Below are 26,515 nucleotides of genomic sequence, written 5' to 3'. Positions count from 1 at the left end.
TCTAGGTGTCATATACCAAGTGCTGTTTTTTGTTGTTTCCTCTGCAAAATTTACCTTCCCATCCTGTGTTTTGAAAACAACTTTAGAATGGGTTAATTGGAAATTCACCCTGTAATATTGCTACAAAGGGCTTGGTGTGCTCTGGCTCCTCCTGCCATTACACTTCAGATGATTTTCAGCCTCTTTTGGGGAGGTTTAAAATGGGGTTTCAGCTAGAAAAGCATTTAAATGTAGAAACAGCAGTGCATTGGCTTCCTCTTAATGTGTTGATTTATTAACTTGGTGCTATAAACAGGATTTGCACCACAATATGGTAGCCTTTTTTAGTTCTGATTTGAATCTGATAACAAAGGCACAGCTGAATTGTGCAAAAATATTTTCATAACCATTGGGTGCCGACTTTATTGCTGGCGGTTTTACTGCCAGCCAGGATCTGGGTTGTGAACTTGAGGAGAGCTGAAAGCGTGATGGATGCAGTGGCTGAGCACTGCAGCTTCCCACTGCTCAGCTTCCATCTAGGGAAGTAAATCTCCTTGGGGCTGGCTGGGCCTGCTCTCCCAGCTCCCTGCAGCACAGTGGGTGTCAGGACAAGAGGCAGTTTGTTTGGTAAAATTGATATTTTTCATTAGGTCAGCTGGGTTTTACACTTTATAGGCATTTTTCTGCCTGCAGTTCATACGTACCTAACTCAGAGCACTGCTCTGTGTTGTTTCCCTGGGAGATCTTGTGCTTCTGTCCCAGACCTGAGGGTTTTATGCTCAGAAATTTCCTTTCTGAGCCATATCAGATCCTGTGCACTGGGAGCCAGACTCTGTGCAGGAAGTTCTGTCAATTTAGATGCACAATACAGATTATAATTTCCCCTAATGAGGACCTGCTGCCACACGTGTACCCACATGCACACACCCATTCCAGCATTGTTTAAAATGGCATTAATAACATAGGCTAGGGTTGTTTTTTTTTCCCCAGCTAGCTGTCATTTCAAAAAGTTCCAGGAGAAAATATATGTAATTTGACAATCTCCTGTGATAAGATTAAAATAAGGCTTTTATTTGCAGAGAAGCGACGTGACTTTCATAGAATGGAAACCCTGTTATTAGGGTTATTAGCATTGAGCTGCAGCAAGAAATGTTCCATCAGTGCTTCCTACCCTTGATCCTGTCAGAAATTTGTCATGTTGGACCCTATTGTAACTCCAGGCATGTGTTGGCTTGGATTATGACCTGGCACATCCTATTTATTATAGGTTTGTTACACAGCTTATTACACCCCTGTCTTTACTACAGTAAATATTGTTCATTTTTCAAGAAAATCAAATTTTCTGTTGATCACTGCTTCATTTCCTCATCATCTTTCCCTAGGCTGAAGGCTTCTCAGTGGGCATCACCCACAGCACAAACAACCTCATCCTCTTGGGGTGGCCGGGTCCTGAACCCCAATTCCTCCATGGAACACTGCTGCAAAAGCCTCAAAAGCCTTTCCTTGCCCTTCCTTGTGTTCTCCCCTCAAACATTCCCTTAATTCCCCAGCCCATCATCCCAGCTCAGTGGAAAGGAAAACTGCCATTAACTAAATCAGATTTGATTAAAAATTTGCAATTTTTTTTGACTGCACTCAAGAAGATCCATCCCCAACTGAAAGACAGAAGAATTGCAGTAAAATTTTCAGATGGTTCCAGCAGAGGAATGCCTAGTAAATGCTGCCTAGCCTCTTTTTACTAATAGTTCTAATTTATTAGAATTATTTTACTAATAGAAATAAAACAAAAGTAGAAAACGACCATATAAAACCCTACACAACAGGTTACAAAAGTTACAAAGCTGGCCTGAGCCACATTTCCAGCACTGAAGAGACTGATAAAAGACTAAATAAGCCAAGCTACAACCCACAAAAAAAAAGACTTTTAAGTTTATAATCTCTTTTAGAACAACAAGAGCTTTTCTTGTTTAATATTATTATTTTTATTAGACTGGTAAATACTTCACCTATAAAATAAACAATTTTCCCCACTTTTCTCCAAATAAGTATTTTTCTGAACCAATTAAGAAAAAAACCTGATTAAATCTACTTTTGATAAACCCCTTCAGTAGTTCTCTCCCATTTTTCCTCTAAACCAAAACACTCTTCAAGTGCTAAAGTTTTGGGTTGTGTTTGGGATTTTCTAGATGACAGGTTCATTATTTTTTAAATCTCCATCATCAGGACTTGGCTGAACAGTAGCCAGCAGCATTTCTGTGGTTAATTTAGGAATTGTTATTTGTAGGAAACCCTGGCTTTAAATTGGGAAGGAAAATATTGAACATAAAATGTACTAGTTGGGAAGGGGAGGAATGCTAAAACTAAAATGTGTAGCTGGCAGGAGGTTCAGGCTGTTGATCCCCTCCTGTCTGGTGGAACAGCCTTTGAACACACCCATGCCCATGTAAATTGGAATCTGGGGGGAAATTTTCCTGGTTCCTTGGTGCTACAGTCTTTTTTCCATCATCCTCATGTGTGAACTTTGATTTAAACTTGGAAAATGAAGTAAAAAACCAGCTTGGAGCTGCGTAGTTGAGGTGATAACACTTGAGGCTCTTTCAGTCAGGATTTTAGCAGCATTTTTTGGGCCAAGCTGCTGATTTATGGCAAGCACTTTTGTTGAAGTCTGCCACTATTGGGTTTGGATTTCTTGTTAGTCTTGGCCATGAAATTACACTTGAACTAAGGGCTCTGTGGGCATCAGGTCATGCAAAATGCTGCAACACAAGGGTGGTTCCAGTTTCTAAGCTTTTTTTTAGCTCTCTTGTGTGACATTTTTTTTAAAATCACTTTTCAGAATGTTAAATTAGTGATAGACAGTGCTAAATTAGTAGCAGGGGTATATGACACTTCAATGATTTTGGAGTACACTGCAAACTGAGAAATTATTTCTATTCTGCTTTGCTCTTTCCCTGGGCAATTCTCTAGGAGCTTTTCAGAACAGCAACACACTTTGTTTTGTTTTGTTTTGTTTTGCTTCTGCATTGAGTCTCAATGGTAAAAAAATCATACTTTAATAAGAAGAAATGATTTGTGGATGGGATAACTAGAGTCAGTGCAGGAGAGAGAAGGTGGTGACAGGATGGCTGCTTCTCAGGAGGGGCATTTTTTATGGATAGCTGCAGTCATAAATATGAAACATAAATATTTCAAGGCATCATATTTTCTTTAAGCATTGTGTTATTAGGTTGATGGATGTTGGGATTTTTCTGGACATAGGGACAATGGAACAGTGCTTTCAATTGAAAATATTAATTTAAACTCTTCCATATCTACTGATTTGATTTAAAGGAAATTTCAGTGTATCACAGATGGTTTAATAAATGTTTTCAATATAGAGAGTGAACTTCTGAGCTTTATCGATATGAAGGCTTTTGATTTGAACAGATATCTGTTCCTTCTTCCCCAGGGAGTTCCCAAAGTGGGGAGGGATTATTGTTTTGGCAGTCTGATCTTGTTGTGGTAAATATTATGTGGTTGTAGGCTGTGGGCAGACAATTCTCACTGTGGCAATTCTCATTGCCTCTGTTTCTGTGGAAGTTGGCAGAGAGGAGTTGCCCTTTCCTGCTTTTTAAATCTTCTTCCTTTAATAAAGTTCATAAGTAAGATGTTTAGAGTTTCAGGCTCCTCTGTACTTGATTTCCTATGTTGATCCCCATTTTCTGTTAGGAAAGGCATTATATATTTGTGCATAAGGTATTTGCCTTCTCCTTCTGGCAAATACCTTATGCACAAATGTATAATTATTTACAGAGTAGTTTTGCTCTTAAAATTAAGCAGAATTGAGTTAGACAAAGGAAAAGGAAGAGTAAATCAGAGTAAATCTGAGTGGGGAGCAATTGAGAATTGTCATTGAGTTATGTAAGATACTAATGAAGAGAATTATATTGACATCCAGGAACCTGTTGGGGCAGAGCTTTGTATGGTAGAGGGACCTTGTGGCTCTGTGGTTTCTGGTGCAGTGCTGGGTGTCCTGCTGGGTGGAGGTGGCTCCAACACTGTGAACCTGGTCAGCATCTTCCTGGCCAACACCAACACCCCATGCTCTGTGACCCTGCTTATCTACAGAGATGCCAAAGCTGTGACTGAAGCTCTGCAGGGGCAAAAAAGCCTGGAAGGAACCAGTTGTACAGAACAAAGAGAATGATAATGGTCTTAACCATGCTGGTTTTAGCTTTAAAAGGTTGTTATTTAGCCAAAAATATTGTTTTCTGAGAGTACATAAAGCAGCATGTTGAAAGGAACACCTTCTTCATACTTGAGGTGTGAGGAAGAGAGACATTCTGAAAACACATAAAAATGACATTTAAGTGCAGGCTGATGGCCTCTTTAATCAGTAAATAACAAGGCAGTGCTTCTAAAGTGAGGAAAAGAGGGATAAATTATTGCAGTGGATCATGTAGAGCAGCTAGCAGTGTTGTAACTCCTGATCAAAGCTGAGCTGTGTTTGTCTGTCGCTGGGAGCTTGGCACAGGGGCCGTGCTGCTCTCTGAGCAACAAAATTCAGTGTCACATTTGAAGTGTGGGGTTTGTCTTCTTTGATTTCCCTACTGTCACATGAAAAGATAGTAAACACCAAGTCAGTAGTGGGTGCACAGATCTGAAAAACGCTTTGCTTACTCACTGTCATGTTTCATAATATTGTCTAACAGGATTTTTCTCTAATGCTCCTGGTGCACTTGATTTATGTGGGAAAGAGGAGCAGCTTTACTGTTGTGCTCAGAGTAGATGTGTGGTCAGTGCTTTGGTATTTGGATGAGGCCCTAAATGAAGCAGCATTAATTTAGGGTCCAGGCAGTGTGGGGAAGCCTGCCCCACTGTCCTTGTGCTGGTTTGCCATCCCCAGGTACCTCTTCCATCCCTAACAGGTATTTGTGTGGTGCTGGACTGAGATCCTCTAGAAGTCAAAGCTGGGATGGAAGCTGAGAGGTCTCAGTTCCTGGCTAATGCTGCTTTAGTCTGTGCTGAAGGGACAGCCCCTTGATTTTGACCCTATTAATTTTATTTTTTTTTCTGGAGAATTTGTGTGTTTTACATAGGTTTAATGAGGAAAGCTTCCTCTTTTTCTCTGTCCCTGTGAGACCACATCTGGAGTTCTGCATCCGGGTCTGGGGCTCACAGCACAGGAAGGACATGGACCCAAGAAGGACAAACACCCATTAGAGTGGGTCCAGAGGACTGGAGCACCTCTACTCAGACAGGCTGGGAGCGCTGGGGATGTTCAGCTGGAGAAGAGAAGGTTCCAGAGGTCCCTTACAGCCCCTTCCTGTGCCTAAAGGGTCCAAAATTGCTGGAAAGGGACTTGTGACAAGGGCTTGGAGTGCCAGGACAGGGGAGAATGGCTTAACAATGACAGAGAGGGCAAGTTTGAATTAAGTATTAAGAAGAAATTCTTCCCTGTGAAGGTGGTGAGACCCTGGCATGGGTTTGCCCAGAGAAGCTGTGGCTGCCCGATCCCTGGAGGTGTTCAAGGCCAGGTTGGACAAGGAACATGTGGGAGGTGTCCCTGCCAATGGCAGGGGGTTGGAATGAGATGATCTTTAACCCAACCAGTCTGTGATTCCATCCTGTGACAAGAGAAATACACAGAGCAGGGACAGAGGGCAGGTTTGAATTAGACATTAAGAAGAAATTCTTCCCTGTGAGGGTCCTGAGACCCTGCCTAGAGAAGCTGTGGCTGCCCAATCCCTGGCGGTGTTCAAGGCCAGGTTGGACAAAGAACGTGTAGGAGGTGTCTCTGCCGATGGCAGGGCGTTGGAATGAGATGGATGATCTTTAACCCAAGGTAGTCTGTGATTCCATCCTGTGACACGAGAAATACACAGAGCGCTTGAGTTACCATGCGATAGGGGAAGGCCGCGTTTCACCCACAGCCCTGTCACTGGATTTTTGGGGTGGTTTTGATTTTTGGGGTGTTTCTGGGGCTGGCTGGGCAATGACAGGTGACGTTTCCCTCTGGCTGCCCACAGAGAAGCTTGCGGAAGCGCAGCGCAGGTTCACCACGCTCCGCACCGAGCTGCAATCCACCCTGGAGGCGCAGAAGGAGGCCAGCGGGGCCTCCACACTGCCGCGGCGCCGCAAACCCGTCTTCCACCTGTCCCACGAGGAGCGGGTCCAGCACAGGAACATCCGAGACCTGAAATTGGCCTTCAGCGAGCTCTACCTCAGCCTCATCCTGCTGCAGAACTATCAGGTACCCGCCGAGGGCGGCGCATCCGCAGGGCCCTGCGCGTAAACGGCTCCGTGCTTTGTGTGTGCTTTGGTGCCTCAGGTTTGAGCTTTTGTGGTTTTCACATTCTGTGCTGCTTTAGAGTGTGGGTCTGGGCTTCCTATGAGGGGATGGTGAGCTCTGTGCACAGAGCAGGGAGACAAAACAACTCCTTCTCTACCTGGGGACCAAGGACAAGTGATCCAAATCTCAGGCCCTAGAGCAGAAACAATGTGGGCTGAAGAGAGAAGAGCAGGAAGGCTGGGACTTCATAACTTAAAACTATAATTGGACAACTAGCTCCAATGGAGTTAACTGGACCAGAACCTATAAAAGTGAGAGACCCCATGACCACTTGTCCATTTTGTGACCATTTTGGGTTCATCTTGGTTGTAGCTCTTGCTGGGCTCTTGTGCTGCCCAAGGTGGATCCATTGAGGCCTTTTAATAAATCCCTACTTTATTCTTTAGCTCTGTCCAGCCTCTGTTCTAGCTCAGCCTGCACAAAGCATCACCTTGACTTGCCTCACTCTGTTTTTCATTCATTTCTTCCTTTTTTGGGGGGCCCTAAACACTTCTAAAGAAAAGGGAGGTAGCAGTGTACACCTGGCTGCTTTTAACTGAGCTAGAAATGCTAAGCTGACCTGCTGAATGACTTTTCTTTCTTCCTTTTCTGGGCTGGCTGACCCCAGCACCTTTGTCCAGCCAGGACCTCTTCCTTCTGTAGTGTGTTGTTCTAGGCAGGACAGGTTGGGGAAGAACTCTTTTATCTTATATTTATCCTGAAACTTGAAATCCCAATGTTCTGTTTTCTCTTGGCATTACCATGGTAGTGTCTGTGACCTTGCTGTATCAGAATTTCTTGCTGAAACATCAATTTAAAAAGATATATATTTTGATTTCTGTAGGATACTGGCTCATTTGCCTTGAGGTATGAAAACAAACCAATCTTTAGTTGTACTTGAGTTTTTGGCTTGGTTATAGATGCTGATCTTGTTCCAAAAATCTTGAAATAAAAATCTTAAACTGTTAATATATTTTTGGCTGGGCTACTTCTTCTGGAGTTAAATGCTCTGAAATGCTTTTAAATGTTTTACTGTGAGGGGCTCTAGCTTGTTAAATAAGAATGTTGGAGCTTAAATCGACTACATGTTTATTTAGATCTTTGACAGATCTTTACTGCAGAATTTTACTAAACAAAATTCAGTCAGAATGAATTGAATACCACTCTGCTGTATGGACAGAACTTATTCTTCCAAAATTCTGATTATTGTACCTCTCCTACAGTGATGTTATCTTTGAGCATCTGTCTGGAAGCTCTGAGTTTCTTAATAAAGTGTTGTAACTATTGGTGGTAGTTCCTAGTTCAAATTCCTGGGAAAGGTGGAGTATCTGTATCTTCTTAGGAATGGAGTGAAGCAGCATCACCTGCTGTGATTTCTTCCCTTACATTTATTTTCTCTTTTAACAGAACACAGCTATACTTTTAATTACAAAAAAATCAATTCTGAGGCTTGATGAAGAATTTAAATAGGGGCTAACATTGATCATTCCCTTGGGAAATCTTTTCTTTCTATTCCTCAGTGTAGAAAGGCAGGTTGCACTCTGATAATTTTGCTTTTTGGTACCATGAGTCCAGACCCACTGTAAGTCTACTAAATATTGATCTAAACCCCATCTGGTTTTTCACACTTTGCAGAGGCAGCAGAGCTGCTTTCTACAACATAACTCCAGAGAGAGAATAAGAAAAATTCCCCAAATTGGTATTGAAGTTGAGGACAAGGAATACAAACCCAAAAACAGACATAAAACTAAATCCCAGAGTACTACTATTGTTAATCACTCTTGAGCTTAGAGTAAAACAATGAGGAATATTCAAACTCTTGCAGTTTTGGAGAGAAGAAAAAACAATAACCTGGTGGGAGGATAATGTACCTGAGCCCTTCATGTAGGAGATAAAAAATGAAATCAACAGCAGCATTATAAATATCAAACTGGCTTTGATGAAATGCTGATGCCTTGATTTGAGTTTCAGAGGAAGGAAAATCCACCTGAAGCAAATTCCTCAGTCTCTTAGGGGTGAACAAATGCATTCATTCCTGAGGTGCACAAACCAACTGTCAAATGCAGCTATAAGCAGTCTCCAGGGCAGCTCTTGCATGTTTAAATGATTAAACTTCTGATAAAATTGATTTATACTTACCAACAATGTATTCTTCTAGAGTGTGTATGTACATTTAAAAATCAATCTATTTGAAATGCTATGTTTTAGGACAAACAAATGCTGACAAATTAAGCATATAAGATTTAGTTACTTATTCTGTATATTTTATTGAGTGAATAATAAAGGCTGAACCATTTTTATTAAATTACCTTGCTGGTGCATTTCCTAATATATATGAGCAAAGATATTTGAGTCTCTGCTTGATTCTACTTGATGTTGCATTATATTAGTGCCTAAGTTGCACTGTTTGTTATTTGTGGAGAGTTTTTGGTTGGTTATATTTTTTGTTTGTTTGTTTGTGGTTGTTTTTTGGCTTTTTTCTCCACAAAATGCAGCAGAAATGGAGGTCAGGCTTGGAGAAGGCCCCTTGCCAAATAAAAGCAGCAGGAATAGCAAAATATCAGACTGCAGAAATGATGTTTGTTCTGTTCCACAGTCCCATCACTGTGTGTTCCTTGTCAGAAGCATCACTGTGACCAGCAATGCTTTTATCATGCACTTTGAGGTTGCAGAATTTTTGCAGCCAGAGGATGAAAGGCCCCTGGAGAGGTTTTAGGGTGTCTGGTATAAACCCATTCCAACCAGATTTAGGCTGGGATTGTACCCATGGCAGATTAAGGGATGTTATTTCAGGCCACAGATAGGTCCCTGACCAAAATCATCCTTTTGTTGCAGTTTTTCATGTGAAATTTCTGCTCTTCTTGGGGTGGAATGCTGGCTTTTCCAATAGAAAATAATTAAAGTCTCTTGTCTGCAATGAGGCAGGTCATTATTGCTTTGGCTTCCTGCTCCTGTCTCCACAGCCTCATTTCCCACCTAGATGGGAGGGTCTGGCATTAAATCACTCTAAGCATAATTACATTGGAAATAATTTCACTGAGTGGTTGGTGCCTCTCCCCAGGGTATTAGATTTTGCTGTTTTCTCTGGTTTTCTTTCCAAGCTGCTCCCTAAGCTTTTTTTTCAGAAGTGAGTCTTGCAACAGTCTCTCTGTGCTTCTGCTGTTGTTTGAATGAAATATTGAGTTTTTTAGGCAGCACTTCCTGCACAATGAAATGCAGGGTTGCAAATACACTGTGCCACAGCAATTGCTGCTGTGTGATGAGCTCTGCCTGTCCTAGGTACTGTGCATGGGTGTTGAATCAGGGATCATCTGTAACTTGGAAATCAACAATTGCTTCTTGTTTTAAGCCTTGTGTGCTTGTGTCTACAGACTAGAGAATTACATCTCCCACATCTGCAGGCCTAAGCTGGTTTTGCAGTCATTGTGCAACATACTCTGTGAAAAAACATGCTGCTGTGGGGATGCACTTGTCTGGATTTAATCTGCAGCACTGACAACTTTCATACAAAGATTTCCCTTCTATAATGAATTTACCTGGAGGACTTGATTTGAAACCAGCATCAAGTTTAAAGAAATCAGTAGCTCAGTTTTTTCAGGAGAGAAAACCCCTTAAGGGTTATTTGTCTTCAGGGTAGCATCAGGTCACTTCTTGCATAAAGGAGGAAGTGATTTGGCTTTTCAGGAAATAAAAAGCTTTAGGTAGCTTTCTTTTTATGCCACATTTTTTATTTTATTTGTTAGGATTATATATTCCTTATAATAAAATACGAACTCAGAAACTTCCTGACAAGGAATGCAATAATTTTGATTCTCATTAACGATTGATTCTCATTTTGATTCTTATTAACAATTCCTTTGTCGCTAGCACTGGGGAGAGAACCATTTCTCTTTCTTGGGAGATGGGCTGGGGTTGAAGAGATGGCTGGGGTTGAAGAGATGGCTGTGGTTTAAAAGCCAGCACGTTCTTTCCCTTGCCTGCAGAACCTGAACTTCACCGGCTTCCGCAAGATCCTGAAGAAGCATGACAAGAACCTGGAGACGACACGGGGGGCGGAGTGGAGGGTGGCCGAGGTGGAGGTGGCTCCCTTCTACATCTGCAAAAAGATCAACCAGCTTATCTCCGAAACAGAGGTGAGGAGGCTGGCCTGGGAACTGCCAAAAATCCCCCCAAAAATGGGGGTTTGGGCACTGCTGGTTTCTGGAAGTGTTCAAGCACGGGTTGGATGGAGCTCTGAGCAAACCTGTTCTAGTGGAAAGCACCCATGGCAGAGGGTTGGAACAAGATCTTTAGGTCCCTTCCAACCCAAACTGTTCTATGACACTGTAACTCCCATAGTGTTTTGCCCTCTCTATAACTTGTATTTACCACCAAGATGGGTAATAATTGATTTTGAAATGTCACTGTGTCACTATAGGACACAAAATAAGACAACATGGACATGCTGATCTTTCAGGGTAAAAGAGACTTTTTAATTTCTGACTCCAACATTTATAGATTTCCAAAAGTGACAGTGGATTGGAGGTGAAAGTGCCACCTCTCCAATGACTGGACAAACCAACAGTCCATCAAATTTCCCCTCCTCCATAAAAGACTGCAAAACAATAAGTTATTTACATAAAGTGTGTGAGAAAGTTTGTTAGAAGAATGTAAATATCAAAAGGCTTAGAAAATCTCAAAAAATCAGGGTGACACCACTGACTTCTGGCACTGCTTACATCAGTATGGGTATGTTCTCTTCAGCTGAGAACTTCTCCCTTAGCAAAGCCTAGTGCAGCTTTAATTTCTGCCATGGAGGAACTTGGTTCACCGTGCTGAGCTTTTCACATCTTTGTATTAAAAGAATACTGGGCCAGGGCTCACCTCTAACATGGAAACCAACCTTTAGGTTTGGTTTGACCACGTGCTCATCATCCAGGTGACCTTCAGTGGTGTGTGTCTTTGTCTCCTCAGGAACTGGTGACCAACGAGTTGGAAGATGGAGACAGACAGAAGGCAATGAAACGTCTGCGTGTTCCACCCTTAGGAGCAGCTCAGGTGAGACATGGGGGTTGTGGAGCAAAGCTGCTCCTCCAACTTGTCAAGGTGCCAAATCAGATTCAACATCTGAAGGAAACAGTGGAAATAATTGATGTGAGCGTGCATGGGGCAGGGCCAGATAATCTGCTTTAGTTCCGGAAGGTTTGGAAATAGGTTACTGCTCCTGATGCATGCAGACAAGGTAATGAAGGGAGGAGATAAATGCTAAAAGGAAATTTGTACTAATAAAAGCATATGCTTAGCGTTTGTGTGGTCTGGAATATTTTTCAAGGGCCACTAAGACTCCCAAGCTCTGTTTCAACATGGCAAGAATATTACACAGCATTTACAGTTTAAAAAAACCTCACTTCAAAAGCAAGAGTACAATCTGGGGTCAGGAGCTTGTGTTTGTGATTTTAAGTTGGCTCTGCAAACTAATCTGACTGTGCTGATAACCTGTTTACCTTACCTTAATTCTGCTGTGGCTTTGTTCACAGCCTGTGCCAGCCTGGACTACATTCAGGGTTGGATTATTCTGTGGGTTGTTCATTGCACTGAACGTCACTGTCATACTTTCAGGTAGGTGTCCTGCCATGCCTGGGTTTGGGTGGATTCTCCTCACTTAGGGAGCACCTGGACCTGGATGTGCTGGGTTAAATCAGAGCCATATCACATTGGTGTGAACTGCTCAGCAGTAGGTTGTGGTTTTTCTCATGTTGTATGTGTCAGTGTTGAACACAAAAATCCTTTTCTTCTGGTTTCCTCCTTATTTTTGGAAGGATATTCTGAGGGTGCAACATCTATGTGTAAAAGCAGATTTTTGTTATCATTCTGGGAACACACAGCCTGTGCCAACTTTGAGACAGGTGCTTGTAGATCTTGAGCTTTGCATGGTGTTGACTCCCTAAAGAAAAGACCACCAGACACAGAGCCATGTGACCAGATGCCACTCGGGATGGAAATCAGGCACTCATGTGGAAATTCCTAGAATTTCAATGCCTGGAGTCTGCTAATGGAATTAATTGACTTTTTCTTATTGGCAGTAGTTGGCAAGATTGTTTAAAAGCTACACTTAATGGGTGCATCTCTCAGGCCCTGGCTTTATTCTGCTTTATGCCTTCTGAATTTGGCCCCTGATTAGAGTAGTACTGCAGATCCAGACACAGAGCTTAATCACAAGCAGCTTTACTAATTGTGTGTGTGATTTCTGGAGTGTTGTAACTTGCTTAAGCAGTACAAAGGAAAAGGCTTAACAAATCAACTTATCAGCTCTTGCATTAGGGAAAGCCTATGTCTGTGTTTTTATGACTTAAAAGAATTTTTAATCGGATGTTTCTGTAATTGGATCCAGCCATCTCTTGGGATAAAATGCCTCTGTTTGAGGAGCTGTTTGCAGTGTTTCCTTTTTGGTCTTCCCATGGTAGAGGAATGAAGTTGACCCATCTGCATGAAGGCACTGTTTAATGTGTAGAAACTGTTCTTTATTCACAATTTCTGTTACTTAAACATTTGATCTCCTTGTGAGATGCAAAATGATTGAAGCCAGTTGTGTTTGTTCTCCCTCTCGGTGCTAAGAATGAAAAAGTGAGGCAGCTGTGAGAAGGAATTCATAAAAATGATTATATAAAAATGATTATATCTCCAGAGCAGGTGTTACTAACCCAGTGTGGGTAATAGGTGTGTTGTATCAGCAGGCATGATCTGATAGCTGAGCATTACTGCAGATATTGGACAAAAACCTGGATTCCAAGTGCAGAGTGGGTGTTTTTAATTGGCCCATAGTTTGCTAACCTCTCAGCTGCTTTTGCCAAATTGTTTGTGTGATTTGATCAGCTAAGATAGGATTTTAGTGTTCTGTGTGGAGAATTTGTGAAACAGCATCAGAACATGGCTTCTGCCAGTAACCCAGTGCCTGATTTGAAAACTGCAGCAGCATTTTACAGAGATGAGTTCATCACCACTTGGGGTCTGTTAAAGGCTGCAAAGTTACAAATGGATCCCAGAAGGGTGGCACCCTAAAGAGGACAAATTCTGGGGCTTCACTGTTTCTGTATGGGCTTCCCTAAGTGCCAAGCTAGCATGTAAGGGAGGTTGGAATCTCACAGAAATGTGCTTCTGTTTTATTTACCGGAAACCCAAAAGGTTTCATGCAAAATCTCCTTACAGCAGCACACCTTACAGTGGTGCCGCTCTTGTTTGAGAATTAGACTGCCATTAGATTTATCTCCAGGGATATTTTCACTCCTTAGTCAATAATTTTGAGGCTACTCTGCCCTGTTTGGAGTTTTGACCAGATGACCCATTGTGGTTCCTTCCAACCTTACCCACTTTGTAATTTCCTTTGGTTTTCAGGTAAAAATTTGAAAATCTTTCTTTGCAATTCCACATTTAAGACTTAATTTCACATTTAAGACATGTAATTTCTTTCAGCTTTTTTTTGGGGGGGGGTGTAATTTCTGTCCAAAATTGACTCTGTTTTGCCTGAATCCAAGAGTATAAAGTTTTACTTTTAAAGCAGCAGTTCTGGAGTCATTTTTTCTTGCACAGCTTTTTCTCTGTAAGTTATGTAGTATAAAGTGTAGATGCATGAAATTCCCTATGGATTTGTTTTCTCTGAGAAAACAGTTTGAAAAATTTGGGACTATAATTCAGGCAGATCTGTGGGAATAAATTCTCAACCTCAGTTCTGTAAAGTGCAGTTTTTTTTCTTTTACTCCTCTTAGAAAGCACGTGGGTGAGAAACTCTCAGTGAAACTAAAACTGAGGATTGAATAACTTTATTTTATTTATGCTTTTCTCATCAAACCTGTGCCTAGCGACCAGTCCTTTGCAAAAAGGTTTAAGCTGGAGAAAACTGCTGCTGTATAAGGCTGTTCATGGCTTGAAACGAAGCACATTTGTTTCCAAACCCCTGAAAACTGAACAAAGGAAGCAACAGGCTTTCCAGCACTGCTGCCTTGTGCTGGGATTTCTCTTTGGGTGGGGCTGGGTGTTGTAATGCTGGCCATGAATATGTATTGCATTACCATTGTACTGAGACCGGTGATTAGGAGGGTTTAGCATTGTTTTAAATGCTGTAAATGGTTCCTCTTGGTTTTGTGGGGAGCTGAAGTGTTTGTGTATCTGTCTGTTGGGATTTCATCTCTATTAAAGTAGAATATTTAAGTGTCTCTAGTCAGATTTATACTGGTGCTGTCCCTTGTGCCTGCAGTGTGAGGCAGGGACTCTGCTAATGACTCGATTACAGCAGCTGGAAAGGGAATTTTCCCCAGAATGCTCCTAAATCCTCTGACAGGCTAGGCAAAATTCCTCCACTTGCTGGAGCATGCAGTTGTGTACACATGTACCCTGTTTTCTCAGCCACACATCTGAGATCCAGGATAAAACCTTGCTTTGTGACACGACCTCTGCTATCCCTAAAATCCTTTTTCTTCTTTGTCTTTGCCAGGTGTGGCTTTTATAGATGGACCAAATGTGTGGCCACTGGTGAGAATCTATCGAGGTGGCTTTCTCCTGATAGAATTCCTCTTTCTCCTGGGTATCAACACCTATGGCTGGAGACAGGCTGGAGTCAACCACGTCCTCATCTTCGAGCTCAACCCCCGCAGCAACTTGTCCCATCAACATCTCTTTGAGGTGAACAGGAGGGATTTTAGAGTGGCTGAGCCATGCTGAGGATCAGCAGGATAAATCCTGCACCATTTCCTGGCAAGGACTCCTAATACAATTAGAAGAGGAAGTTGCTGAAGTCTGATTAGATTACAGGATTGAGCACTGCTCTCCCTTTTCTTCTAATGAGAACACATTGCAGGTTTCAGGGCTGTGTTTTCATTAGGTGTTTGTTTGGGTTTTTTTTTTTCCTGCAGATTGCTGGTTTTGGGGCTGTGTTTTCATTAGGTATCTGTTTGTTTGTTTTTTCCCTGCAGATTGCTGGTTTCCTGGGTGTTTTGTGGTGCCTGAGCCTGCTGGCATGTATATACCGTCAATTCACCTACATCCCCATGCAGGTGAACCCACTCATCTTGTATGGCTTCATGTTGCTTTTCCTCATCAACCCTACCAAAACCTTATATTACAAGTCCCGTTTTTGGCTGCTCAAACTATTGGTAAGTGTCAAAGCTGGTTGAAAGAAGTAATTGTTTGTTTAAATGCTGTGGCTGAGCAGTAGCTGTGAAGTGTAAACAAGTGTCACTAACCCTCAGGAAAAGAGGGATGCTGGGGGGTGCTTATGCCACTGTGATTTATAGAGCAGACTTGGTCATTTTTGAGGATGGTTTTGCAGAAGCATATTCTGCTTCCTGTACCAGTTGACTTGTTAACCTTCCTATAGAGAGCTGTTTACAAACTTTTCCATGTATGGAAACCCTTGGATGTCTTGCTTGTTTATTCCTTAACCTAGTGAAACAGATGGATTAGAGGTCCAGTGCTCTAAGGCAAGGCTGCATGGATGCTCCTTAGCCCAAACTGGGGTAGTGCCAATGTTGAGAGGGTTCACTGATGGAGAGAGAACCTTTGGAAGAGTTACTGCCTATAAAATTGTGTTCATGGGTGGGGTTTTTTTCTGTTTGTGCTCTTAAACAAACTCTTTGTTTGAGACTGAGCTCTTTATTTTCCTGTAAGATAAGTCTGGTAAATTCAATGTCAATATGTTTGCTCCTTCAGTGTTCCAGTTATAGGTGGGAGCTCTGCAAGAACAGTTTTCAGCCTTGCTGGGTGACTTATGAATTTCTTCCCAAATGGCTGTTTCACATGCTCTTCCCCACCCTGTGCACCCTTTTAAATTGGCTTTAATCAAGCTGGTTCCCCTGACACCTTCTTCTTGCTAGCACTGCTGAGAGCTTTGGGCAGAAGAGGGTTTGGCTGGCTGCTTTTTTTCAAAGAATCATTTCAATGCCAATTAAAACAATTAACTTTATCTGGAACACAGCAAAGATGAGACACAGCATCATGCTTTGAGGAGGTGTGTGCAAGTATACACGCAGTGAATTAACCTCTCTGAGCTCACCTCTGTTATTTGATTTGCTGGCTTGCTGCTCTGCCAGCTTCTTCCTTTGTGCCTTCCAGCACTCAGCTATCCCTCACAGAGGTACCTTCAGTCCCAAGCCTCATTAGTCTGCCTGCTGTCCCCTGGTGTGAGGGGAAGCACTGGATGTGCTTTAACCACATGAGCAATATTTCTGCTAATTTACCTTAATATCTTGCCAGGGTTGAGATTCTCAGTCTCCACAGAGCTGTTAGGATGTTTGCAGCTCCTGCCCTGTCCCAGTGATCTCCAGACTGTGCTGCAGTCTGAGATAGAGGTGTAGGATCATAGAATAGCCTGAGTTGGAAGGGACCTTAAAGATCATTGAGTTCCAACCCCTCTGCCACAGGCAGGGACATTTTCCATGATCTCAGGTTGCTCTGAGCCACATCCAACCTGGCTGTGGACACTTCCAGGCATAGAGCAGCCACAGATCCTCCTCACAGGGCAACCTGTGCCAGGGCCTCCCCACCCTCACAGGGAAGAATTTCTTCCTTGTATCTAATCTAAACCTACACTCTATCAGTTTTAAGCCATTCCCCCCTATCCTATCACTAAATGCCCTTGCAAACAGTCTCTCTCCACCAAACCTGAACCATGGAATATCTTGAGTTGGAAGGGATCCATAAGGTTCATTGAGTACCTTGAGTGTGCAGAGGCCAGTTCACCCCAAGGTCTCCAAGGGAAAAAAGCTTCATCAAAATGCAAGATCACCTTAATGGTGGGAGATGACATGGTACTTGTGTGCATTATGAGGAAGGGGAAAGAAGAGGTCAGACCACATAAAGAGCAGCTTTTATTGTGTGTACTTGACCAGCTGGGTGTATTTTATTGCTCCATGCAGCTGCCAGCAGCTCTCTGGGTGAAAGGAGGTTTAAATAGTGCACATCTTAGAACTGTTCTGCTCACACAAAATTATGTTTGGTGAGCATTTTTCTTCACATGCTTCATATGTTTCATTTCCAGCCAAAACAAACTGACGTATCAGGTGTAGCAGAGCATTACTGGCACTTCCAATTTTTCTGCAACCAAATCAGGGGCATGCTTGAGTGTGTTGTAGCATTTCCTCATGGATCTAGGAGGCTTCCTGCCTCCCCCTGTGACCAACATCAACTGGTGGAGGGTGGGATCTCTTGCTAATCCCTGAGGGATGGTGAAACATCAGAATCTGAGTGAAAGAAGTTATTTAGCCTGTAGTAAAGTCTAATTCCCCTGCTGGGCTCTTCTTTCTTGCCTGAGTGCTTAGGTGGGCATTCTTTGTGCCTTTGCTGCCAGTGAGAAGCCCCTGAGTGCCCTGGTGTGGGCTGGGGAGAGCAGCTCAGGGCAGCAGTTGGATCTGAGCCCAGGGAATGTCCCTGTGCCCACGCTCTCTGCAGGAGCTCCATGGCCACAGCAGTGCAGGGAGAGCCTGTCCGTGAGAGGTGAAAAGCTCAGCTCAGATATCTGGCATCTCAGCACCAATTAAAAGTGCAGGGATCAGCACCAGGAAGTCTGTGCTCAGGCTGTGGAAGTGTTGATAGAGAATCGCTACTGGTTATTGAAACTGAGCTGCAGCTCTGGTGTTTTATGACTTTATCCTTATCTGGAGGATGTTGCAGACACTTCTCAGCTGGGAAGGCAGGAGCTGGCTGTGGTAGCTCCACTGGAATTGGGGCTGCAGCTCCAGCTGTGCCTGGGCAGCAGCAGAAGCCACAGTGCCTGGCTCATGGCATTGGGAGGGTTCAGGTGGCAGCTCAGGCTCTGCAGGAGGGTTGACTCAGATGCCAGTGCCAGATATGTCATGGATCTATCTGTTGACTCCTCCTCAGCTGTAACCTGTAGGTGGAAAACTTCTATTCTCTTAAAAGTTTTATGCTGTCACCTGGAGTGCTGAAGAATTTCCACCTAAATTAAATAACAAGAATATTATTTCTTGGGGGTTTTTTTTTGTTTTTTTTGTTTTTTTTTTTTTCTCCAGGAGAATCTGTCTGTAAAGCTATTTTCACATTTCATTTACTTAGCTAGTCTTTGTTCATGGACAAAACAATGGTCTGTGATGAAACAGATAGATAGTATCAGGGAGTGTTGGGAAAAGGGAGGAAAGAGTTTTTATAAGGGAAGGCTGGTGTGGTTTTTGACCTCTGTTCAGCAGCTGGGCACCTTTGAAGACAGCCCTCCCTAAATCTGGCCTTGTTTGACCCCTGGGAATAGGTGCCATCCAGCATGAGCTCAGAGCTTTCTGGGTCAAGATCCATATCTGCTTTATGCCACTAACTCTTAATCCCCTATTTGGCTTTGAAATTTTAGGAGCAGAGCCTTAAATCTGCATTACAGGCTGATGGGGATGTGTCAGTCCTTTCCTGGCTTTGTGCAGCTGTGCACCCTTCAGGTTAATAAGGAGAGCAGTATAAAAGATCAGTGTTAGCCTGTGCTTTCATTAATTTAAAGGTTCATAAATCCCAGAATGACCGGATGGTGCTGGTGCCTTCTCTGTGAGAAATTGGCCATTAGTAACTACAACTAACTGGGTAGGGAGAGGGGTAATCAAAGGTAATGGAGCAGAAAACTGTCTGCTTTGGAAGGAGCAAAACTGCTCTTCAGGCTTAGAGGGAAAGTGGACTGGGATTGAGGGGGAGTCCAACTGACAGGCAATAGGATTTCCTCTGCCTTTTCTTTCACCCTTTCCCTGCTGGAGACTTTGGCAGACCCAGTAACAATCCTCACTGTCACAACTTCTAACACCAAAGGACAACTCATGAGTTAAGTAAACCAAGGCATGACCAGACTAATGGGTCTAAATCCAACTGACATTAAGTGTGAGGGGGAAAGTAAACGTGGAAGATGTCAGTGGACACGATGTAAATGCCTGAAAGAAAGTGCTGATCAAAGTGAGGGGCAGTGAGAGAAATGGAGCTGTGCAGAGCTCTTAAATGGAGACTGGGAGTTTCTGGGAAAGAGCTTGGTTAGAGGAGACTGGGCTGCTCTGCCAGTAAAAAACAAAAGGCTGGGGGGGCACAGGAATAGATGCATACAGGAGGAGGAAAGCAAGAATGTTCTTTGTACTGAAAGCAGGGAGACAGTTATCCTTTTTTGTCAACAGGAGCAAAAGGTCAGCAGTAAATCTTCAAGCATTTCTGTTATTTCCATATTTGTTCAGTTCTGTGATGTCCTGCCACTGCATTTGGATGCCTTTGACACAGCCATGAATTATTCCTGCTTTGTTTTTTCCTGACAGTTTCGAGTATTCACTGCTCCCTTCCACAAGGTAGGCTTCGCAGATTTCTGGCTGGCTGACCAGCTCAACAGCCTGGTGGTGATACTTATGGATTTGGAATACATGATCTGCTTCTACAGCTTTGAGGTTCAGTGGGAGGACAATGCTGGACTTCTGGCAGATACAGGTAATGCTGATGAGCCCTGGGAATGGGGTCAAAATGACCTGAGAAACACTGAGCCAGGCAATTTCCTAATTGTATGTTTTGGAAAGGGTTATTAATAGTACAGAAAACCAAAATAATTGGCCTTTGTTGTAAATGTGGCATTAGAGAGATTCTTCCCTTTGTTACTTCCATCCAGAGAAATGGAATTTGACATCAGTGTTCATTTCCTAATCCAGTCATTTGGCCCAATGTCTATATCCATCAAAGAATTTAGACACAGCACTCCTGATTGGAAAGAGAAATCCATTTTCCTGGCATTGTTGTTTTATTTCATAGTAATTTAACCATGTATTTGCCTTTAGCCTCTTCCTGTTGCTCATCATGAGAATCCTGAGCTGGTTGAGCACAGCTTTCTGTGGTATAGCCTGGTTCTTACAGGCTCCATTCTGAAGCAGGAGAGGATGGAGAAGCTCCTTGGTGCCATCTCTTGCTTGATTTGAGTTTAAGCTGCTCTGCCAGGGCTGTCCATGCTCTGTCTTCCCTTATTTTCTAGCCAGAAGGAACACAGAGCTGGAATGTGAATTTTGACTTTGGCCTTCCCAGTGGCAAAACAGTACCTGTCTCCTCACTGCTGACTTTCCATTTCAGGCAGTGACTGCTGGCAAATCATATTGTCTGATGGTTTTGACACTTGCTGAGAGAATTTGCTGTATGCTTCAATAAGCATCAGTGTTCACTTTGTTCTCCGAATCTGTCTGATCTTCCCCTTCATTTTAAGAGACAGCGTTGCGAGCGGCTAAATATTTACTTATTAAAAATAAAATTAAAATACATAAAGCAACTGTATGCATAACAATTTGTCCTCTTCCAATCTGAGTAGTGGAATGATAGCACGGTGTTTTGGGATAAATATCAGCTAATAATGTGTCTCCTTCAGTGTGAATAAGAAACAAATGAATGTTAGGCAGCAGGGTGTTTGGTTTGGATGTGCTGAGACAGCAGAAGAATATGGAGTTCTTGGGGAGTTCCAGGAAAAGCTGAGCGTTTCCTGGTCATTGCCTTAATAAAAAGAAGGCTTTCAAACATGGAGGAGGGGACGCAATGGCATTGTGGTGTGGTTGCTTCTCATCTCAGCTTTTGAAACCAGACTATGCCTTGGCTTTGCATTTTAAAAAACAAATTGAAAAATGCCAAACTCAGTCCCATACTGAAATGTGTTTTTTCCTATTACAATGCACAAGGAAAACAGGTCAAGGACAGCTTTGGCAAAGTAGCCTTTTAGAGCTGTCCTGCGGAGTTTCCCATTTATGCACAAAAATCCAGTGTCAAAGGCCTTTTGTAATTCCATCCTTAATTTGATTATTCACAGTCCTGCCAACAGCTCTGAGCACATTTAAAAATAGATAATTTCTAATCTAGCATGTTGGTTATACTGGCAGGATGAGGGAGTTAGATGGTGATCTGTCTGGATGTGTTATTGATGTCACCTGAACACCTCCAAGATGGAATATTGAGCTACTTTGGGCTTCTTGCAGTTTGTACCAGCTGCTGATGGGGAATTGTTGCCATAAAGGGACACTGCAGACAGGAAGACAAAAACAGTTCTTAGACTTACTAACTCTTTGCCTTAACAGCTTCAACTCCTGTTTTTCTTGCAGATAATCAGATTTGTAACAGCTACTCCTACGGAGTGAGAGCAGTTGTCCAGTGCATCCCTGCTTGGTTGCGATTCATCCAGTGCCTGCGCCGTTACCGCGATAACAAACGGGCCTTTCATCTGGTTAACGCTGGAAAATATTCCACCACCTTCTTCGTGGTGACATTTGCAGCCCTCTACAGCACTCACAAAGGTATTGGTGGCTTTGGAGAATCCTGTGTAGCTCCTGAGGTTTGCTTTTTTTACACAAGAGAGGCTCAGTCTGGCATCTCATTGAAACGCGAGCTTCTTGTGTTTTGGCACCTGTGAAACATCTCTGGGGAAAGGCAGGGGCCTGGCCAACTTGTAAAGAGTGTTTTAAAATCTTATTTGAGGTGTTTTTCACATCCCTGGTCTGCTTAGAATTGCACTTAGGGAGCGGGGGAGGGAACTTTTAGGTTTGTCTTTTGAAAGCTGAAATACCTGTCAGGTTCTGCTGCAAAGGGAGGTGAATGGGAGGGAGATAGATGAGGAAAGGGATAGCACAGCAAATACTTCTCTCTTAACATTCATGAATATTTAACCTGGACCATCTAAATAATCCGTCCATCATTCCTAAATGTGAAGGCATGTGCACAGTGCCAGGAAAAAATGCTCTCTCTGATTTTCCTGTGTGATTCTATCCATGTTTTTTCAGCAGCTGGTAAGGAGTTGTTTCCAATCCATTTAACTGCAGATTGAGCTCTGATCCCTGAAGGTTCTCATCTCCCTGGAAACGACAATTACTCGATTCTACTCTTGTTCTGAAGGAAAAAGCTTTTAGTTTCTGCACTTCAGGCAGTCGCCCTGCCCTGCCTTTCATTGTTCTGAAGCCCTAAAAGCTGTATTCTTTCATTTGAGAATATCTCCCTTCTATATACCCAGAAATTAGCAACCACACACAGTCGTGAGCAATTACTTAGCCTGAAATATTCCTGTGGTGAGGCAGGGAGAAGTGTTGAAGGCATGATTCTAGTTAACATGCTGGGTTTTTTGGAGGGGTGGCAGGGTTGTTAGAAACCTTCCCGTGGCCAAGAAATGTCTGCTTTGACATAGCTGGGCCCAGAGTCACACTGATGATGTTTGTCAGTGTATTTTGATGGCAGGGAGGGGCAGTGGCCCAAGCTGGCTGAAGGCTGGGAGTTGGGCTCTGTATCCAGAGCTGGTGTGGGAGCATCCTCTGGGAGCATCCACATTGCATCTCCTCCCTGCTGCCTTGTCTCTGAAGCTTGTTCCTGTTTAACTTGTTTGCTCAGTGACATTCTGCAGCCCTGCAGTCCAGTTAGTCACCACTGCCAGAGCCTGGGATGAGGCACAGGCAGATTCCCTGGCTGCAGAATCACTGCTTATATCTTCTGTACCCAGAGCTGCTCTGGGGAGGCTGACTAATGCTTCTGCCTCCCTCAGGGGGGACACACTGCCAGAGCCTTCAGTTGGGGTAGGGCTGTGTCTTGGTTTGGAAAGCCAGGTGTCTGCTAAGGAAGGCAGGAGCCTCCCCTGAAATGGAAAATGTAAACCCCCTCCCTCTGAATTATTGTAATTTTGAAATTAAGGGGCTCTCAGGCAAATATATGGGAGTAGGAATAACAGTTCTTTAACAGGAAAATTAAAATACAAATACAATAGTACAAACAAACAAAAAAAACCCACTGATGGAATCAGAATAAGGAGCTGCCCCCCTGTGTGTCAGGGTGGTGTCCCAGCCCCATCCCATGGGGGCTCAGCCCTCCTGCAGTGCCAGCTGTGGCTCTGCTGCAGCAGGGATCCTGCACAAGGGGGGAGTTTTCCTCTGCAGCTCCAGGGCTGCTGGAGATGGGCCTGGGCTCCCTCTGGCAATGCAGGGCAGCAGAAAGCTGCTCCTCTGGGAATGCGGTGGGCAAAGGCTGCTGTGGGGTCCCAAAGCTCAGATTGTATCCAGGTAGGAATGCTTGGCTCCTCCCCTGGGTGGAGCATCTCCCCATGGGATGCTGGAATTGGATCAGCCATGCAGGGACACTCACTGGCCCATGGACAGAAGATAATTAATAATTAATGGCCCATGGACAGAAGAGATCTCCTGAAGGGAGGATTGGTTATGGTAGAGATAAAGAAAACTTCCCAATGAACGGCAGAGAACCGCCCCAGCTCTGACAGATGACAATAAAATACACAGTTATCCTTCAGCCCAGGACAGGTTGGAACCAAGAGGAGAGCCAGCCTCTGTCAAAAGGTCCTGTTGAAGAGTTTGACCTTTTTCCACCACCCTTGAAGCTTTTCATTCCTGCCAGTGTTGCTACCCTGGTTCTGGTTGCTGCCACACATAACTGGTGTCCCCTTTCCCAGCCTGGCAGGGAGTGGGCTGTAATGAGGTGTTTATGAGCCTTGTTCCCGTTGCTGTGAGACGTTCCTGACTCCCAGCTTTTGTCTGTCCAGTTTTGTCAGTGGCACATCATTATTGCTGTCGTACAAAACAAAAATTGGAAGCTTCGTGGCCTTTGGAAATTACATGTTAGCAGAGATTTGTAAATGTCACTGTGCTGGACTTCTCAGAGGGCTGCCTAAAGCCCTGCACATGTCCCCTCAGGCCTGGAGGCTGTTCCCATCCTGCCATAAGCACACTTTCTAGTGTGCTGGACCTGTTAAGAAGCCAATTTTATCAAAGTGCTTTACATAGGTCACCAGTTTGTTTGGAACTTGGAATCAGATGGTTTATCATCAAATTGTTATGATGCTGCTGTTGAAAATAGATGTGCTGCTCAATCACATCTTCTCTGTGTCTGCCCAAGGATAGCAAACACCCCTCTCTTACCTCCTAAACATCTGTTGGGGGGAGCTGTGTGTTCTGAAGGAAGTGCTGCCCAAAACAGGTGTCAAATTGGTGAAGCTCCTTGCTCCTCAGACCTGCTGTAAATTTCAGTAACAAACCTAGTAATTTCTGTGGTATCAGAGTTTTATTTTAACAGTCTTCCATGCCTGTTCTTGCAAGCCTATGACTTACACCTCTGGAATGACAGCTTTTGGCTGCCAGGAGGAGAGGGCAATCCCTGCCCTTTCCTTGGGAGGTCAGGTAATGGACACCAGTGCCTGTTCTCCACTTGGGAGGCCTGGGGACATCACAGCCCTCTGAGAAGGCTCATCTTCCTCCCTTCATTTGAACTCTGGATAGCTTGTAGCTGCTCTGTGGGTTTTAGTCAGTGCCTGCCAGCCCTGTGAAAATGGGTGTGTGGCTGGGAAGGTTTGCTGGTGTGGAGAGCAGCTAATTCATACACAGTGCACTGGCAGCACTCTGTGTTTTCCTGGGCTTGCTGCTGGAAAACAACTGAAACGAAACAAATGTACAAATGCCACCTTATTAAGTGATGTTTCTGTTCTAGTCCTGGGTGGTATTCCCTACTCCAAACCTCCTCTAGTGAAGGATCCCTGCTGTAGCACCATGTACTGTGGGCTCTTGACAAGTGTCTGTTTCCCCAAAATATCCCTGTTTAATAATTCATATTGCTCAGGCAGTGCATAATTTGGATTCTTTCTTCCCTGGGAGAAGCAACTTCTTTACTTTCCTTCCCTTGGATTCAGATGCAGGGTGCAATTTTCTCTGCTAATTGCAGTTTGGATGTCAGACTGCTGAGAGAGCAAAGTGAATTCTGTTAGGATTTTGCTCTGAAACTTGCAATGCTGTTGGTCTGGGACCAGACCAGCTTTACAGGGGTAACTCCAAGCTGTCATCTTGATATTCAGGAATCACTGGGATTAGTGAAGCAAACGGGAGAGGAGCTGCCCCAGAACATAATTCTGGAGCAAGCAGTGGTGGCATAGACGAGCGCAGACTCCAGCACGGCTCGCAAGCACAGCCACGTTTCAGAGACAACAACAACAACACGAGGACAACTGTTGCTGAGTTCCCAGGGGAGGAATTCTCAGTATTTTTATCTCTCCCAAAGGAATGAGAAGCAAAGGCCGTGTTCTGTAAATAAAGTGCTGCAGGGTGTGTTTGCTCAGGCAAATGAGGCACGGCTGTAACTCGAAGCTACCTGGCAGCCGGGGAGCCTGCTCTGTCCCCTTCTTTCCCACCCTTGCTTTGCACTAAGGAGCTCAGTGCTGGCATTAAGTTCCCTGCCAGTGCTGAGTAGCTTTCCCCAGAGCCAGCCAACAGAGTATTACATTGCCTTATTTAATCCCTAGGGAAACCTACGTGCTGCTGGGGAAGCAGATGATTAAGCCCAAGCCTGCGGCGGAATATTCAGCCCGAGCGCGGCGTTGTTTTGACACGCAACTGCTTTCTGCTGTGTTTTCACTCTGCCAAAAGCAGATGTGCTCTTCTTGACAAGTGCACCACTAAAGAGGCTTCAGTCCACATTATCACAGCATTTGTAGAATCACAGAGTGGTTTGGCTTGGAAGGGACTTTAAAGATCAGGGAGTTCCAACCCGCATACTTTACACTATCCCAGGTTGCTCCAACCCTGTCCAGCCTGACCTTTGAACACTTCCAGGGATGTGTTCCACAGCTTCTGTGGACAGCCTGTTCCAGGGCCTCACTACCCTCACAGGGAAGCATTTCTTCATCATATCTTGTCTAACCCTCCCCCCTGTCAGTTTGTAGCCGTTCCCCTTTGTCCTGTCACTCCAGACCCTTGTCCAAAGTCCCTCTCCAGCTCTCTTTGAGCACCTTTAGGCACTGGAAGGGGCTCTAAGGTTACACCAGAGCCATCTGGTCACCTCTCCAGGCTGAACACTCCCAGCTCCCTCAGCATGTCCCCATAGCAGAGGTGCTTCATCCCTGTCAGCATCTTCATGGCCTCCTCTGGACTCACTCCAGCAGGTCCATGTCCTCCTTACACCAAGGAGATCCCAGAGAGGGACATCCATGGCCCTCTCTTCTTTTAAAAATTGTGCTTGCATTAAAGAAGACACACTGCATATCTGGAATAGCCAGCTTTGGTTTCACTCCTCACTCAGACCTGACTCAGGCTGTGTAGGATAGGGTTGTTATATTTAGGTGTTCAGCTCTTCTGAGAAACAGTTGTGTTGTGCTACTCATGGAGTGTTGGTCACTTCTGAAGCTTCAATCATGATTTTTGCTCCAACTTTATTAATTTTAAAATGAGATATTGTGGTTTTGTTGCTGACAGTTTTCTCACCTTGATGCAGCATGCTCACATGGTGTCATTGGAA

At 43.9% G+C, this 26,515-nt stretch overlaps 1 protein-coding gene across 2 annotated transcripts in view; it reads left to right on the top strand.

The window, feature by feature from the left end:
- The window catches only part of XPR1 (xenotropic and polytropic retrovirus receptor 1), a 109,482-nt gene that overhangs the window by 70,434 nt on the left and 12,533 nt on the right, over positions 1-26,515 (top strand). For both annotated transcript variants that reach the window (XM_059478596.1, XM_059478598.1), the window contains exons 4-11: positions 5,988-6,211; positions 10,273-10,422; positions 11,243-11,326; positions 11,806-11,887; positions 14,757-14,944; positions 15,235-15,414; positions 19,546-19,711; positions 21,349-21,540. In XM_059478596.1, coding sequence (XP_059334579.1) covers positions 5,988-6,211; positions 10,273-10,422; positions 11,243-11,326; positions 11,806-11,887; positions 14,757-14,944; positions 15,235-15,414; positions 19,546-19,711; positions 21,349-21,540 — 1,266 coding nt within the window. The remainder of the gene's footprint in view (positions 1-5,987; positions 6,212-10,272; positions 10,423-11,242; positions 11,327-11,805; positions 11,888-14,756; positions 14,945-15,234; positions 15,415-19,545; positions 19,712-21,348; positions 21,541-26,515) is intronic.

Source organism: Ammospiza nelsoni, chromosome 9, assembly GCF_027579445.1.
Source record: "Ammospiza nelsoni isolate bAmmNel1 chromosome 9, bAmmNel1.pri, whole genome shotgun sequence".
NCBI lineage: Eukaryota > Metazoa > Chordata > Aves > Passeriformes > Passerellidae > Ammospiza > Ammospiza nelsoni.
Note: the sequence above shows the minus strand (reverse complement) of the source record. Positions and strands in the feature narration are given on the sequence as shown.